Source organism: Hemibagrus wyckioides, linkage group LG05, assembly GCF_019097595.1.
Source record: "Hemibagrus wyckioides isolate EC202008001 linkage group LG05, SWU_Hwy_1.0, whole genome shotgun sequence".
Lineage (NCBI taxonomy): Eukaryota > Metazoa > Chordata > Actinopteri > Siluriformes > Bagridae > Hemibagrus > Hemibagrus wyckioides.
The window spans coordinates 5,986,759-6,003,157 of record NC_080714.1 but is presented as its reverse complement, the minus strand read 5'-3'; the positions used below and the strand labels follow the sequence as shown (position 1 = coordinate 6,003,157).

The window sequence follows — 16,399 nt, the reverse complement described above, 5'->3', positions numbered from 1 at the left end:
TTCCACATTTTATAGTGTTAGAACCTGAAACTGACATAATTCAAATTATATTTCAGTAATATACACTGACCAGGCATAATATTATGACCACCTGCCTAATATTGTGTTGGTCCCTGTTTTGCTGCCAAAACAGCCCTGACCCGTCCTGCACTGTGTATTCTGACACCTTTCTATCAGAACCAGCATTAACTTCTTCAGCAATTTGAGCAACAGTAGCTCGTCTGTTGGATCGGATCACACGGGCCAGCCTTCGCTCCCCACGTGCATCAGTGAGCCTTGGCCGCCCATGACCCTGTCACCGGTTCACCACTGTTCCTTCCTTGGAACACTTTTGATAGATACTGACCGCTGCAGATCGGGAACACCCCACAAGAGCTGCAGTTTTGGAGATGCTCTGATCCAGTCGTCTAGCCATCACAATTTGGCCCTTGTTAAGCTTGCCCATTTTTCCTGCTTCTAACACATCAACTTTGAGGGCAAAATGCTCACTTGCTGGTGCCATGATGAGGAGATAGTGTTATTCACTATATCCGTCACTGCTCAGAATGCAATGCCTGACCTCTGTACACAAAGTAGCCCATAATATTGAAGTGCAGATAAATTAATATACTTTGGGCGATGTTCTTGTATAAATATTGAACCCTCTAATGATTAATTTCTGCCGTAACTGTCACATGTCCTCAATAGAAATAGAGTTGTTTCTGGAAGAGAACAAACAGCTTATAGAAACAGTTTTTATACCAGCCAAGGTAAAAAAAATTATCCCAGTCTTTGAACATTCTGTAGAGTGCAGTTAAATCCACTACTAAAAAACCTTGACTGTTTACCTGTCCTCTGGAATCCTGTTGATCTGTATTTATTTGCTAATCCTTTTAATGAGTGATGAAGTAAAAGCCAGATAATGTTTTTGCCCAACGTTCAAAAGCAGTCTCTTCATTTATACTGAAGAGAACAACAAACTGCTTAAGTTTCCATTAAGGTTATATCATTACAATAAGAGGATAATGGCTTATCCTCTAACAGACACACACATGTGTGTACACACATAAACAGTACAATATTCCACTGGTCCATTATCATCCTCTACTAAAGTCGTGCTGAATCACCTCTCATTTCCCCCCTGGACAGTCTAATTATCTACTGCTGTTGTCTTTCTGTTATGCTGCAGTTTTCTGAGGTAGAGAAGAGTCTGTGTTTGGCCTTTGCACCTGGTGATTCTTCATGAAAAACTCCCCACATCATATCATATCAGTATTGTTACCAGTGTTGAGTCTGCTGCTGTATGAAAGCAGGTCCTGAGCTTGTGGTCTGTCGGAACCTGGTACATGTCAGTCACACAGATAGTGTGATGATGATATTGCCCTAAACAGTAACTTGTAATTTCACCATCACAAGAAAGCTACAATTCGTGGATGGTAACCTGACACGCATCCTCTGCGATGGCATCATTTTGATGCTCACGCACACACGCACACACACACACAGTAGGGCAGTTGAATTTACTTTGAGGAGGTACTTCCCAGTTTTCTATGATCATTTGTATTCGACATTTATGACCTGTAAATCGACATGCATCCAGATTTCAACCAGTGTTTATTCGCCACATGTGCGTGGTGAAATGCAGCAATGCCACAGTTTTCTCTAGATAGGAGTCTGAGAGTCCTGCTCTTTAGCTGAGGATGATGGCCTTCCCTTCTCTTCACTGACACTAGCCAATTCAATGCATGATCATTTTTCCCCCGGGGGTCACAGATCAGTTGCCCAGTAACCCAGTACTACTCTATTTTTAGTCTCAACTATTAGTTTATTTGTAGTGGACCCACCGAATATATTCAGGAGAAGGTTCAAATACCGTGTTCCTTATTGCCTTTTGCAAAAGTTTATGCACCACTTGGTGGTTTGACAAACCTTAATGCTGTAACTATAGTAACCACTTTGAATTCCACCTCGCTATGCCTAGCACCGCCAAGTTGCCACTGTTGGGCCCTTGAGCAAGGCCCTTAACCCTCTCTGCTCCAGGGGCACTGTATGATGGCTGACCCTGCGCTCTGACCCCAACCTCCAAGGATGGGATATGCGAAGAAAGAATTTCACTGTGCTGTAATGTATATGTGACAAATAAAGGCTATTTCTTTTTCTTTTTTCTACATTGTCTGAAGCACAGTCTGGCCAACACCAGAGCAAAATAAATTCCAACTCGCACCTTTTAGAGACGCTATAAGGTCGTGGCTGGAGTGTTGGTCAGGAACTTGCATTGTTACGGAGGACTCAATCATGGTGTCTTACAACAGAAATTTTGTCAAAGAAGGATAGCGATCATCTACTCGTTTGTTTCCCTTAATCTATTTTAATACATTTCACTAGCTAACTAGTTTCCATAAATTATTGCATCATGCCAGCAAACATTTTTCAGTATCTAGGCAACCAAAACACGAAACTGGGTGGACCTTGGAGCTTTCATTTGGCTGGCAAATGAATACGATTTGTCCACCCACCTGTACACATACGCTTCATATGATGTGTACTTTTAGGAGTATGTGGGTGGGAGTGGTCAGGAGTGCAGAATTGATGTAAACAATTATATCCTATATACAGTCCACTCTGAAAATACTGGAACAGCAAGGACAAGTCTTTTGTTTGTGCTTTACACTAAAGATATTTGGGATTGAGGTCAAAAGATGTATACGATACAATCAATCAGAAATTCAGCTCTTATTATTATTATTATTATTATATATAGATATTTACATCTAGATGAGCTAGAAGAACTTTGGGAGCATTCCACCCAATTTTTAGGTGAACAAAAGTATAGGAACAGATGCACTAAATGGTTGCATTCTTCTTTTATGATGCTTTTCCAGGCATGTGCTACCGCTTCATGAGCAGATTATTTCTCCGCAGTTTGGCTTTTTCATCACTTTGCTAGAAGAAATCTTGGTTTCAGAACTTTCGTTGGTCATCTCTGTACTTCATTGCTGATGGGAAGTGGTTTTCATCTTGTCTTATGGCCTTTGTATTCCAGCTCTTGAAGTCTTCTTCAGTGGTGGTTTGTAATACCGTCACCCCTGCCCTGTTGATGTTGTCGGACATGACTTTGTTTTGGAGTTTTTCTTCACGGCTCTCACACTGTTGCCGTCATCAACTGCTGTTTTCCTTGGCTGACCTGTTTGATGTGTTTTTGTTAGCCTCTTTTTCAGGACATTTATAGTATTAGCTATGCTCAGTGTTTATGCAATGCCACTGCTTGATTTTCCCGGCACGCTTCTCTCCCACAGGCAGCTCTGTGGTCTTTGTGTTGGGTTTTGCCTGAGAAGACTGCATTTGTTGTTGAAAAGGCTAAACCAAGGCTCAACCAAGAGTAGGCCTCAAGAGCTATTTTGTTGTGTAAACAATTAATCTTACTGGGCAACAAGAAGCAACTGACAGTCACGTGGTCCAGTATTTTTGACCGCTTGAAAACTGGGTTAGTGTTCATAGTGAGGGCCAAATTCTTCACCACTTTGCCAGTAGCATGGTGCGGTTTCTTCAGAAGTTTGTTTCAGGCATTTATCAAAATCAGTGCACCTGCATTACTTGCAAAACAGTAACACTTACTGGCCAAAGTATCAAGAGATTCTCTTTTCTGGGAAAATAAACAAAGTGGTTAAAAAGAGTGTTCTGGTTTGGATCAGCAGCCGTGTGTTTTAGCGAACACTGCTATCTCTCCCACAGTAATTCTCCTATTAGCCTTTTTAGCTTAGTCAGAGGCATTAGGCCCATTATAGCCCGAGTGCTACTGAGAGCGCAGGGACGTGCGCCAACATGTTTGCATTCGTTTTGTCTATTCTCTCTCTTCTCGCTTGCTCTCTTCCTCCCACACACCGTTAAAGGAGAGAGCAGCACGCTCCTGGTAGCTGACATAAAACAGACACTAGGGACGCCCAGTCTTTTCCCCCCCTCCGTTACCATGGACACGGGAGCTCCAATAAGAGGTCTTATTAGGTCAGCATGCTCCAAAACTTATTTGGCCCATGTGTCAAAGAATTAGAGAAACCAAGGACTTTTGTGTTAATGATTCACTTGGTTGACCTGCCCAGCTGCAGGATCATTATTTAATACGGTGTTTTGTGCTATGACTATATAATAATTTAGACCACAACAATGATTATTACCAATTAAGAACATAACATTAACACTTAACTATTAGATTATGGTGCAATAGTCATTTATGCCGTATATACTCAGCCCATGGGAGCTGTATACACATGGCTGCTCATGAAATTCTGTCAGCCTGGCCTATCTGAGTAAAAATGGTCACTTCACATCTTATTGAATTGATTGCAGTCCTTCATTAGAGTAAGTGTCCTGCAACTACAAGCCTTCATCAGTTGATTACAAAGAGCCTTGTTTTTTTTTTTTTTTTGGACACCACACTGAATCACAGTTCCTCCCTGTCTGTGTGGACCATTTCACTATATCCATTTTAGACAATTAATTCAGTATAATAACAAGTTTTATTCGTGATTATTAGAAAACAAAACACCAATCAGGCATGGCAGTAAAACCTTTTAATATAATGTGGGACAAGATGATGGTGTGATGTAGTATCTAGATCAGATCCTTTATGTCCTGCATATTGTCAGGTGGGGCCTCCATAGATCAGATTTGTTTATCTCATATATCCCTCAGATGCTTTGATTGAATTGAGATATTTGGAAAAAAATCACCTTGAAATATACATCTCATTCCTGAACAATTTTGGCAGTGTGGGAAGGAACATTATCCTGCAAAATGAGGCTACAGCCATAACGGAATACCGTTACCATGAAGGAGAGTACTTGGTTAGCATTCGTGTTTAGGTAAGTGGTATGTACTAAAGTCACATCCACATGAATTCCAGGACTCAAGGTTTGCCAGCAGAGCATTGCCCAGTGCATCACACTGCCTCTGCTGGCTTGCCTTCCTCCCGTAGAGCCTTCTGGTGCCATCTCTTTCGAAACGTGTTCCAAGTGGGTTGAGTTTGATGCTCTGAAGTTGCCCTGGTTGTAATTTAAACATCGGTTGTCTCACAGACTCATCTGTTTGTATTTCTCTGCAGGTGGATGAGGACGTGGCGTTGGATCAGGCCATGAAGTTTTGCCAGATTCAGATGGCAACTTCAGCACAAAGACAGGTAACACACTCACGTTCAGCTTTGCCAGGAAATATTATATTTTGTGTGTGTGTGTGTGAATTCCTACATTTTTTTTCCCCTAAATAGTCCTGTGTATCCTCACAGTGAGCCCTTTTCCCTCCCTCTGTTTCTTTAATACCCCATCTACCTGCCCATACACTCTCATATAGCTAAACCAATCACACATACCGTCTGTCTGTCTGTCTTTGACTGTCTTACTCTCTCTCTCTCTCTCTCTCTCTCTCTATTTTATGCCTGTCTTTCTTTCCCTCTGTGACTTGCTCTATCTTCCATCTTCTCTTTTTCTCTCCTTACAATCCCCACGCTTGTCTTTTATTTTCTGTCATTCAAGCTCCATCGATTTCTCTGCCCTGCTTTCTTTCTTTCCACCTCTTACTCTTTCTCTTTTCCTGCCCCCAGTCCTGTGCTTTCATTAATGCGTCATTAGCATGCAACAGCCCGTTAAAGCAGCTCCCAGGATGTCTCTGTATCTCTCTCTTACTCACTGCCTCACTTGAATGTCAGGCCTCATGTTTCAGCTCTATCTAGAACACATGCTATAGATGTCTGTTTTAATTGAGATGTACAATAAAGGTTTTAGAGCATGTTATAAAAAGTCTGCATTTTTAATTGCTTTTGAACCATAACCAGAATTATGCATCTCGATTGTAATGTAAAATGTTGCTGTGAATGTTTGTTTGTAAACTGCAAATAGATGTTAAATTGCGCTTTGGGATGGCTGCATTCAGGTCATTTCCTCTCGACTGTCACAACAGGTGCTTTGTTGCCTTTCTTTTCGTCTACATATGGAGAAGGAAGTTTAACAGGAAGCTTGGCTGCCAGTGGGAAGCGTGGGCTTGGAGGTGGTTTGACTGAAAGAGAGAGTTGAGTGGGTGTGCGCACATCGAAAAACAAGCTCTCCGTGATGATGCAGAATACAGAATATATTCTTCAATACGTTATATCTCTTGTTTAAGGATATCCTGAGTCTTAACGCTCAGACGGAGGTTGTGGTTTCATATCCCATCAGCACAAAACTGTCGCTTCTAAGCTGGGTTTTTAATCCTTAACTTTTCAGGTGTATCCTTTCTTAAATAGGAGTCATTTTGAATGAAAACGTCACCCTGAGCAGTTAATGTAAATCAGTCAACGTCCATATCCTGTTGTGATGAAATGAAACTTTGTTCTTACCGTTAAGTCAATATAATTAAATCGCTTTACATTATTTTATTTTATTTTCCAGTGCAGTAGACATAATAATCGCGTCAGCTGAAATCAACAGCTTTTAAGCCTTTATAAATCCTCATCTCCATAATTGCTCGGGGGACTAAGCTATCTCACGAGCTGTCCTGTTTCTGTTAGTTTACTGGTTTTCTTTCTGTGCTGCATTGAAGGCGAAGGCGAGAGAAGACTCTCTCAGGTACGGCGATTTCAGTTGTGGGAGTTGGCCTACCGAGGCGTGCTCGGAGCGGAGGTGGTGTCGTTTACTGTGTTTTTGTGATCGTTGATGTGATCATGGATGCTTTAGATTTATGGGGGAAAGTTTGTCGAGGGGATGGAATTAAAGAGCAGGTTTCAAGGAAATGGTAATGCTGGGAATTGTGTGCTATCTGTATCTTAACAGATTGCCTTAGGTATCGTTATTTAAGTGTAAATGTTGATGTATATGGACTGAATTTAGGGTTTTATTCCACAACTTCTAAACAGGTTATCACTTACGTTATAAAAGCACTGGCTGTGAAAAAAAGAGACTTGTCTCGTTACCTAAAAAAACCCTTCGATCACGAAGACTATCAGATATCCTAGTAACAGCTCCATTTCTGTCCGACTTTTACCAGAAACGCCTGGTAAATAAACATCTCTTTAAGGAAAAAAAAAACACATCAATTTTATTGCAGTACATTTTAAGCCTTTTATAAAGCGGTGAGGCTTTAGGGAGTTTGTCTTTACATGGAAGTTAGAAATGACCTCAGAGCCTCTGAAGTGAAGTTGAAAATACATTACGCTTCATCAGGGTGTCATAAAGTGATTATCGTTTAGTTTTTGTTCTGTAGTTAAAGTACACCCAATATCACGTTCCTCTGTGAAGTAGATATCAAGTAAGACATAGATGCTTTATCAATGTGTTCATTAAAGCAAGGTAGAGATAAGAAAAAGATAGATACCACATTCTTAAACAGGCAAAGACTTGTACCTTCTGTTCTTTCTGCACAAGCATCCTGCTACCCATAAAAATGTTGCTTTGGGCATTTGAGATATTTCACATAAATCATTGAAATATAGCAATGCATAGGAATGTGTTATGAATGCCTAATGTAGCCTGCCTTCAAAGAATATATTAACAAATGTGAGTGGTATCTACTGCAAGGAGTAAACTGAAGGTATCCTCCAAACAGGCATGTTGTGGACTCGTATTTAGCGGCTCTTTGTTGTCCTGCGGAGACGTCTTGTTTATACGAGACATTGACTCATATCAATGCGCCTCCGTACGTGAGCGATAATACATTACATCATTGTCGAGTTTCTGACCCGATAACGATTATGTAAGCATGAAAACACAGCCATGATGCTTCTACCTTTACTGTCTCCATAGTAACGGGGCTGGCAGTGGAGATGTGTTGCATCGCTCCACATTTATCTCTGTACCTTGAACCGAATTCGTTTGTGCGTCTAATGCAAAGTCTCTTCTGTAAACTTGGAGAGATTTAGCCTCATTTTAAATCTGGGTTCTTATAAATCACTTTCTCCTCTCCTAGAGTTTAACTACCAGGCCCTCTAGTGGCTAAACCACAGCACTCTCTCTTTGGACTGTCTAATGGTTTTGTGACTTCCTCCAGAAAAATGACCAACTCTTGAGAGTAAATTACAAGGCTGCTTAGAAATTTAGTTTTATTTTTCATTAATTTTGCTTCAACCAGTGATGAGTCTTTAAGTTATTCCCATACTGGTTTTCACTAAAGCGCAATCTTCTCTCCTCTAGTCAGAGCGTGAAAGTCGGACAGGGGGAGGAAAAAAGAGTGAGAAAAGAAAAAAAAAAATCAACTGCGTGGTCGTTTGATCAGCTATTGGCTGAGTTTGGTCGTGGTTGCCGTGGCAACGACCGGTCCTGTTGTTGTCGGGCTTGTTTGTGGTCCTCTAAAGACACACATTCTCCCTGTTCCACAAACACACACACACACAGCCTCAGGGCCTGGTACTGATTCGTCTGTGCGTTGTTTATTGAGGCATTGCAGAGGGGATTGATGAAGGGAAAGCACACAGGTAGGCCTGGAGGCAAAAGCTGATTAGTTGCTGTTAGTGAAAAGTTTATATTGGCTTGGTGGTTCTTAAAAATGAAATTCATTAAATATCATTTTTAAGTGTTTTGCCAGTTCTGTCTTCTCCTTTGAGAAGTTGTTTACTTCGACAGGCTCTCTGGCAAATGAATGTTTATTTTTATTATCTGTGCTTGTTTACAGATCCTTCTGCACCATTTGACCTTGATTTTCTGTTTATTTATTTTTCATTTATTTATTTATTTATTTATTTATTTTGTAGAAGAGTGTGTGTCAGTTGCATTAATGCTTTTCTTACAGGTTTATTTCCTAATGTAAAAGTCATTCATTTTAAAACAACAAGAATACATAACGTAGAATAAAATCAGACGTCAGCTTATGGGAAAAATGCTGTTGATGTCATTACGAATGTTGTCGAAATTGTAAGGAATAACGATAACGAGGGTCTGTGCCATTGTCGGAAAGAAGTAAGTAAAGTATTGTATTTTACAATAACAACACCTCTTGAAGTGTCTTATTCCTCTTATACCGCAGTGGTTTGCAAGGGAGTACAAGACAATGTACTTTTTACAGTTACATTTAGCATTCTGTGAAAGAAGATACTTCCTGTTATCTCTTATGTTATAGCAGCTGTATAATATGTTTTAAGCTTCATTGCATTATAAGGCTACTTGATCCAATCGTCAAATGAGATTGTAATGCAGCTTGTTTCTGAGAAATCACAAAATTTCTCTGTCCTGTTTCATGAAACCTTAACAGTACAGCTTTACTTCTACAGATTGTTATGGAGCACTAACACTGGGGAGTCCTTCCAAAGCTGCTAAAAAGTGTCTTGTTGGAGAAAATGTTTTGTTCAGTTTATGTTCAGCATCCATATTGCACAAGATGCTACTATTGTAAAGATAACAGAATAAAAGCTGTTATAGAAGAGTAATCACTTTCTGACCAATCAGATTTGAGAATTCAGCAGCGTGACTGATTTTGTGTTTTCTTGATGGAAGCTTTCATTTGCATATTTCCCATTTGGATTTGCTAATAATATAAATATATGCTGCGTGAATGTCTTCACACTGAAACATGGCACAGATCCGTTTCCTCTCGCTCTGTTTTAATTATCCGATGATGCAAATCCGTTTAATTGCGTATAAAGTAGATAATTAAGAGACATTTTTCTGCTGCTTTCCCAGAATTCCAGTGATGCACCTGCCACCCCGAAGTTCAATAAAGAGCACAGAGACATCTTCTTCCCTGCTGTCTCCACTCAGTGCCTCCACACACACACGCAACCTTTACCTTCCCAGGAGCATGAGACCAAGCTGAGCAAGAATCCACGGCCTCCTCACACACACTCGCACTCTCACACACCCAGCACACCCACGCAGATGTATTGCCCGCCTCCGGGCCAGCAGGACCAATCACAGCCCCGGACGACACCCAGTCAGCCAGTAGCAGGCATGGCATTCTTACCCCACACAGGTAAAATGACACACCACTTGTATCAATCAATGTATGAAGTATTTTGACACATATATTTTAATTGGTAAACTTTTTAAATTTTATTCATGAACACCAACACAGAGATAAGTAGTGGGCAGTGCTTCCATCATCTGCTCACGTCATGTGCTTGTGTGTGTATGTGTGGGTCAGAGCTGTCCCATCTCACACACTTTCCATTTTACACACACCCACCCACACACACACAAGCACGTGGATAGTGTATAGGTATATATGAGACTGAGTAGAGTCTCCCTGAGATGGCTGCAGTGTTCTGAGCTCCACGCTTAGTTGCTAGGGAACCAGAGATGGAAAGGGAGTAGGATATTTCATTAGGCGTTTGTAAGTATCCATGATACATGCTGTGTAGTACGTGTTTTCTGTCTGTGTGTGTGTTTGGGAGGCTTGCTTGAAATGCGAGTATGACAGACAGCCGTACAAATAACAACAGCTGCTATTACCATATCATCACATTTAAACCGTCCTGTATGTACAATGGCCGATTTAGGCAATATGTCATTGCGATACTTGAGTTTTTCCCCATTATTTAGCAACAATTTTTGGTTTCTTTGCTGTTCTATTTCAACACCTATACAGATTAATAAACAGTTAAAAGAAGGAAAGTCAGGAAATTTGTTAAAAGAGCTACATGAGGGATAAAACACTTTGGGCTGTGCTGTTAAATGAAAATAATAATTTTTTGCCTACTGTATTTTACAAAGTATTCAAGCAGATAATCAATACTGTGATTAACATGTGTTTTTTAGGGCTTTAGAACTTGTAATGATATCAGATTTTCCCAGATTGTGCCACAAGTTATTGTGATATTGCTATTAGATAGATATATGGATGGATGGATGGATGGATGGATAGATGGATAGATAAGTATTACTACTGTGTCACATTGCTGAGCCAAGGCATGAATTGATTGTATATATATATACACTACCAGTCAGTTTGGACACACCTTTAAATTCAGTGTTTTTTGTTTAGGGATTTATTTTCTACATTCTAGAACAATACTGGAGATTTCAAAACTATGAAATAACACACATGGACTTCAGTAATCCATATGTAACGACAACAAAAAACAGTCAGTTGTTATTTTAAGACACGAAGGTCAGGTGTTCTGGAATAGTTCTTGCAAGAACAGTATTGTCAAGTGCATTTGCAAAACCCATCAAGCACCATGATGAAACTGGCTCACATGAAGACCATCCCAGGAAAGCAAGACCAAAACTGACCTCTGCTGCAGAGGAGAAGTTCATTTAGAGTTACCAGCCTCAGAAATCACCAATTAACAGCACCTCAGATTAGAGCCGTTATGAAGGCTTTACAGAGCATCAGTAGCAGACATATCTCAATATCAACTGTTCAAAGGACATTACTGTGTATTTTGGCCGCCTTCAGCATTGTTTTACCATGTAGAAAGAAATAAACAATTAACAATTATATTATATTATATTATATATATATATATATATATATATATATATATATATATATATATATATATATATATATATATATATATATATATATATATATATATTTATTTAGACATAGAAACGGCCCAGTTTAGTGTCACTACACTGGACAAACTAAAGTTTCTTAATTAACTTTTTTATCCAGTTGGTTATTTTCCATTAGGAACAGAGGGAGAGGGTTTATGATGATTGAAATAAAAAATGTTTTTAATAATAATTGTTTGTGTTTGTGTGTGTGTGTGTGTGTGTATAAAGACAGAGAAACCTCTGCTCCAGAAGGTCTGGCATATAGACAGCAGGAGTCTCATTTGTGTCAGCAGATGAAGATGGCCACAGTTTCCCAGAGTCACAATACACAGGAGTGGAGCAGTCACGAAGCTGCTACCTGCTCAACTCACACCGACACTGGTAACTAGTTGTGTTTGTTTGTTTGTTTGTTTGTGTGTGTGTGTGTGTGTGTGTGTGGTTGTGTTACTGATGGAATACTCAAATTTATCTGTTTAAAGACAAAAATGTTGATATTTTCTGTTTTAAAACCAACAGTCACTACTCATTTGTGTGTGTGTGTGAGAGAGAGAGAGAGAGAGAGAGAGAGAGAGGTGTGAGTGTGTAAACATGAGTGTCATGTTTCTGTCTGTGCAGAAAGCTCTGATCAGTCGAAGCAGGGCGATTCGAGTCGGATCCGCTCCCGAATCCCCCCCAACATGCCCAAGCTGCTCATCCCCTCCACTGCCACCAAATTCCCCCCAGAGATCACGGTCACGCCTCCCACTCCCACACTGCTCTCACCCAAAGGCAGCATCTCAGAGGAGACCAAACAGAGGCTCAAAGTAAGTCCACACCAGGGCATCTGACTGGCAGAACAGAAAATAGTCATGCAGCATGCATCCTGCTTTAATAATGCTACTGCTGAACTTCTAAGACACTAGTGGTGATTTATAGGAATATAATCAACAACAGAGTGAAGCTCAGTGTGAAGTCAAGCTACTGTTAACACGCCAGAATTGATTATTTCCCAATAACAGCATGTCAGTGTGTTTTATTCCTCATCTGATTTTTGACATTGGCAAATAAATCCGATTTGCCAATGGCTACAGTTTTTTTTAATTAATTAAACAAAGAGAAAACATCTTTATTTCTTTAACAGGACGTACATATAATCCGTTCAGCTGCTGTAACTGAGTGTCGTAAAGCATGCTTTTAAACCCAAGTATGATTCTGTATTATTAATTCTAATCAATAGTTCAACAGGACCGACTTTCTCACTTTCTTTTCCTCTCTTTCTCTTATCCAGAACGTGATTCTGGCGTCTCAGTCGGCAGCTAATGTGAAGAAGGACACTCTGACTCAGCCGGCGCTGGAAGTACAGGAGACGTCCAGCCAAGAGTCGTCCCTGGAGAGCGAGACGGACGAGGAGGACGACTACATGGACATTTGAATGAGAGAGACTTCTGACTATCTCTTTCTTTTTTCTAATCTTCCTCTCATTTATTAGCTCGTCTGTTTGTCTCGAATCGATGAAGCATCCGTGCACTTTGTCTCTCTTGGTCCTGCAGCAGTATGCACGTTCTTTAAGCAAAAGGGCTTTTTCCTCAATGCTCAATGATGTCCTCTCGCTACACATGCACTGTGTTCTCTCTTTCCTCGCTTGTTGCACTTTTCTTTTCTTTGTTTTATTTTTTCGGAACGATGCTGCAAAGTTTCACTCCAGTCCGAACAACAATCTGTGACCAGCGGCTTCTAAACGCCGATGCACGAGTGCCGCTTGTTTCATGCGCCTACATCGGAGGCTTTAAGAGCAGGGGTCCTATGCACACAGTCAGATTAATGCAAGGCATTTATAATTACAGCCACGGGGGCATTAGATCAGAAAGTGTTTCCCTCTTTTCCCTTATTTTTCCTTCATCACTTTAAATGAAATGAGTTTGACGCTTAAACTCGTGACATATCGATGTGGATGTGTGCTCTGCTGCCATCAGCTGTAGGGTGGACATTATGCTCCTCACAGTGAAGCCTCTTGCTTTGAGCATGGCTGCCTTGCTTGTGTGACGTGTCCAGTCCAACAACAGCATGAGTTTACAGTTTCCTGTAGCGCAAAACACTTTTTTTAAAAGGAATTTCTACACAGGTTTTTCACCAAAGTTTCCTTTTGAGCGATATGTGTATCTTCGAATTCATAAAACGAGCCGCTTTGGCCGCTGATGGTCCGTTTATGAAACCCCACTTTTCAGAATTGGACGTTTTTTTGGAATCGTGACATTCAAAACATTTTTCTGATCAGAGCAGCTCTTGTAATGACTGTACTCGGTTCTGTGTGCATTACGTGGAATCGTCTTCGTTCGTAATTTTCTTTTGTACCGAATCGTAGCCGGGCATGAGCGTTTTTTAAGCACGCGGGTTCGAGTCCTGCCACCAGCATCGAGTGGGAGAGGTGTTCAACTTCAACTGTACGTACTTATGTAACCTAATTACGCAGTTTGCTTTAAAGCAATGCACCTTCTCATAATCAAGTGTCTAGCATCATACTAATGTCAAGATCAACAATAGTGGAATATATATATATATATATATATTTTAATAACAGAAATGGAGAGAGAGAGATTTTCCATTTTGCGAGCGATGGCTTTGAGGCAGACATTAGCATGATCCTGGACATGTGGCGTTGAATCACTCTTGAAGCTGTAGAGCATTCACATGCATGTTTAAAGAGTAAATGTATATTTTTTTGAAATACAGAAAGCACAAGATGTGTTGTGCTTCGCCTTCCCCTGCACAAAACATCTGGAGATCACGGAGACCTCCTTCCTAAACAGCTGAATGTTGTTATTGTTGTTGCTTTTTTTTTTAAAAAAAAAATATCAAACAGTACTTTTCTACAAATGGATGGATTCATTCCCTCCTGTATTTTTCTGGTTATTGAATAAAAATAGTATAAGATTTTTTTGAAAAAGCTTGTGAATTGGAGAGAAAAAAGATGAGAAAATGCAACAGATATTAGACCCGTATGTACGTCAGACCAAACTACCTGTTAATGGATAAAGATGTTTGTATTTTTCTGATTTTTCTCTATTTGTATGAGCGTCGTGTCGGTAGGGTTCGTTTGTTTGGGGTTTTGTTTTTTGTTTTTTTTGTATGGCTCCGCTTGGGCTTGGACTGAGAATGTAACTTGGTGAAGGACGGATGGTACGAGCACCGAGCTTGACCTCTCTATGCTCACACTTGTTCTCCTGAGGGTTGATTATTTCTCTCAGTTTTTGACTTGCTGCATTAAAAAAAAAATTGTCTCAAAACCAAAAATAACACTTAATGACACTTTTACCCTGCCCTGATTTGTGTCCTTTCTTTTGTGTGTGCGTGTGTCCTTCACTCATTAGAAGTAACCTGTACCTCACAGTTCTTGAAGACGCAGGAACAGGACAGGTATGAGCATATTAAGGTTAGAGTGATATAGGAAATAATCTGTGGTTTTAATGTCTAGAGGGGGGGGGGAAACAGTTAAACAATGCTGAGAGAGAAATATGAAAATAGTTTAGGATAAATCTTTTTTCCTTGTGTAACATTCCATGTTTCCTCTGCCTATGTGTGGTTTGGGACCATGTCCATACAAAAGTCAAAGAATGTAACAGCAATATTCATAAGTCATGTACAAAATCACTATATAACAAGGAACTGAAGTATTTCACTTCCATTCAGACGCATGTTACCGTAACCGTTATTTATACCACGGAGCCATTGAAACGCATGAATCAGTGTCGTTTCTATAGTAACAACACCTTCACTAGGATTACATGACAGATGCTCCATATAATCTATGACTGATGATAAACAGACTGAAACTGTGCTGTTATTAAGCAAAGAAAGAAGCGTACAATGGTCTATTCAGTTCAATTTTATTTGTATAGCACTTTTAACAATGGACATTGTCTCAAAGCAGCTTTACAGAAGTATAGAAACATAGAAGTTTAAAGTTACTATTCCATCCCTAACGTTTATCCTTAATGAGCAAGCCTGAGGCGACGGGGGGAGAAGGAAAACTTCCCTGAGATGATATGAGGACGAAACCTTGAGAGGAACCAGGCTCGGAAGGGAACCTCATACTCATTTGGATGACACTGGACAGTAAATAATGTAAGCACAAGTTCCTGAGGGTCAGTGTAGTTTCTGAGTTCATTATAGACTTGGCACTAATTCCTTTCTGCTGAAAATCGAATGAGAAACCCGGAGTTTAGAGACAGCGTGATAGTCTCCAAGTGGGTTCTATCCACAGCAGTCGCCTGGGTCCATGCAGATCTATCCCCAGCAGCAGTGAGCACCACCAAGCGACGAGACTCCAACCAGGGGAAGAGCGTCTGGACTGATCAGGCAGGTCTGGAAGTGGTCACACTGGGAGCTCAGGAATGGGATGTATAGCTCAAGAGAGGGAGGAAAAAATGCTTGTAATGTTTTAAAGACAATGTAGATTATGTGCAAAGTATGTAAAGAGACTTTTCTCCATTTACAGAAGGAGTCTCCAGGGTCAGCACTGGTACCACAGGAATCTCATTAGGATAGAGAACTTTGAGCTTTATGCTTTGTGTGTAACGATAAGCTTGTTGTTTGGTGCATTACATATAATAATAATAATAGTAATAGTCTAATAATATAGTTTATGGAAACATGGTCAAAGTAGGTTTTGTATACTAAGAAAATAAATTACAAAATCTTGTAATGATCATTATAATTGTACTAATAACTAGAAATAATAATAAAGATAAATCAGGGTAATTACAAAATAATAATAATAATATTAATAATAATAAAGAAGGAAAAATCAGGTCAGAAACATATTTATGTTCTAAGTAAGCAGTACAGTGTCCCCCTGAAAAATTCAGAATGCTTTTCCTTTTGCTTGCTGTTATTTGTTCTAAGGGTAATATCTAGCGAATCTGCCTGTAGCACTTAGTGACAGTATGAGTTTCATCCATTATCCACTGATTTATACTGCATTTCCT

General features: G+C 40.0%; 1 protein-coding gene across 8 annotated transcripts in view; it reads left to right on the top strand.

Moving 5' to 3' along the window:
• The window catches only part of cabin1 (calcineurin binding protein 1), a 52,187-nt gene extending 37,461 nt beyond the window's left edge, over nucleotides 1-14,726 (top strand). For all 8 annotated transcript variants that reach the window (XM_058390756.1, XM_058390757.1, XM_058390762.1 and 5 more), the window contains 5 exons: nucleotides 5,078-5,152; nucleotides 9,615-9,903; nucleotides 11,664-11,816; nucleotides 12,051-12,238; nucleotides 12,703-14,726. In XM_058390756.1, the coding sequence (XP_058246739.1) occupies nucleotides 5,078-5,152; nucleotides 9,615-9,903; nucleotides 11,664-11,816; nucleotides 12,051-12,238; nucleotides 12,703-12,846 (849 nt within the window). In that variant the 3' untranslated portion in view covers nucleotides 12,847-14,726. The remainder of the gene's footprint in view (nucleotides 1-5,077; nucleotides 5,153-9,614; nucleotides 9,904-11,663; nucleotides 11,817-12,050; nucleotides 12,239-12,702) is intronic.
• Nucleotides 14,727-16,399: the final 1,673 nt, after the last annotated feature.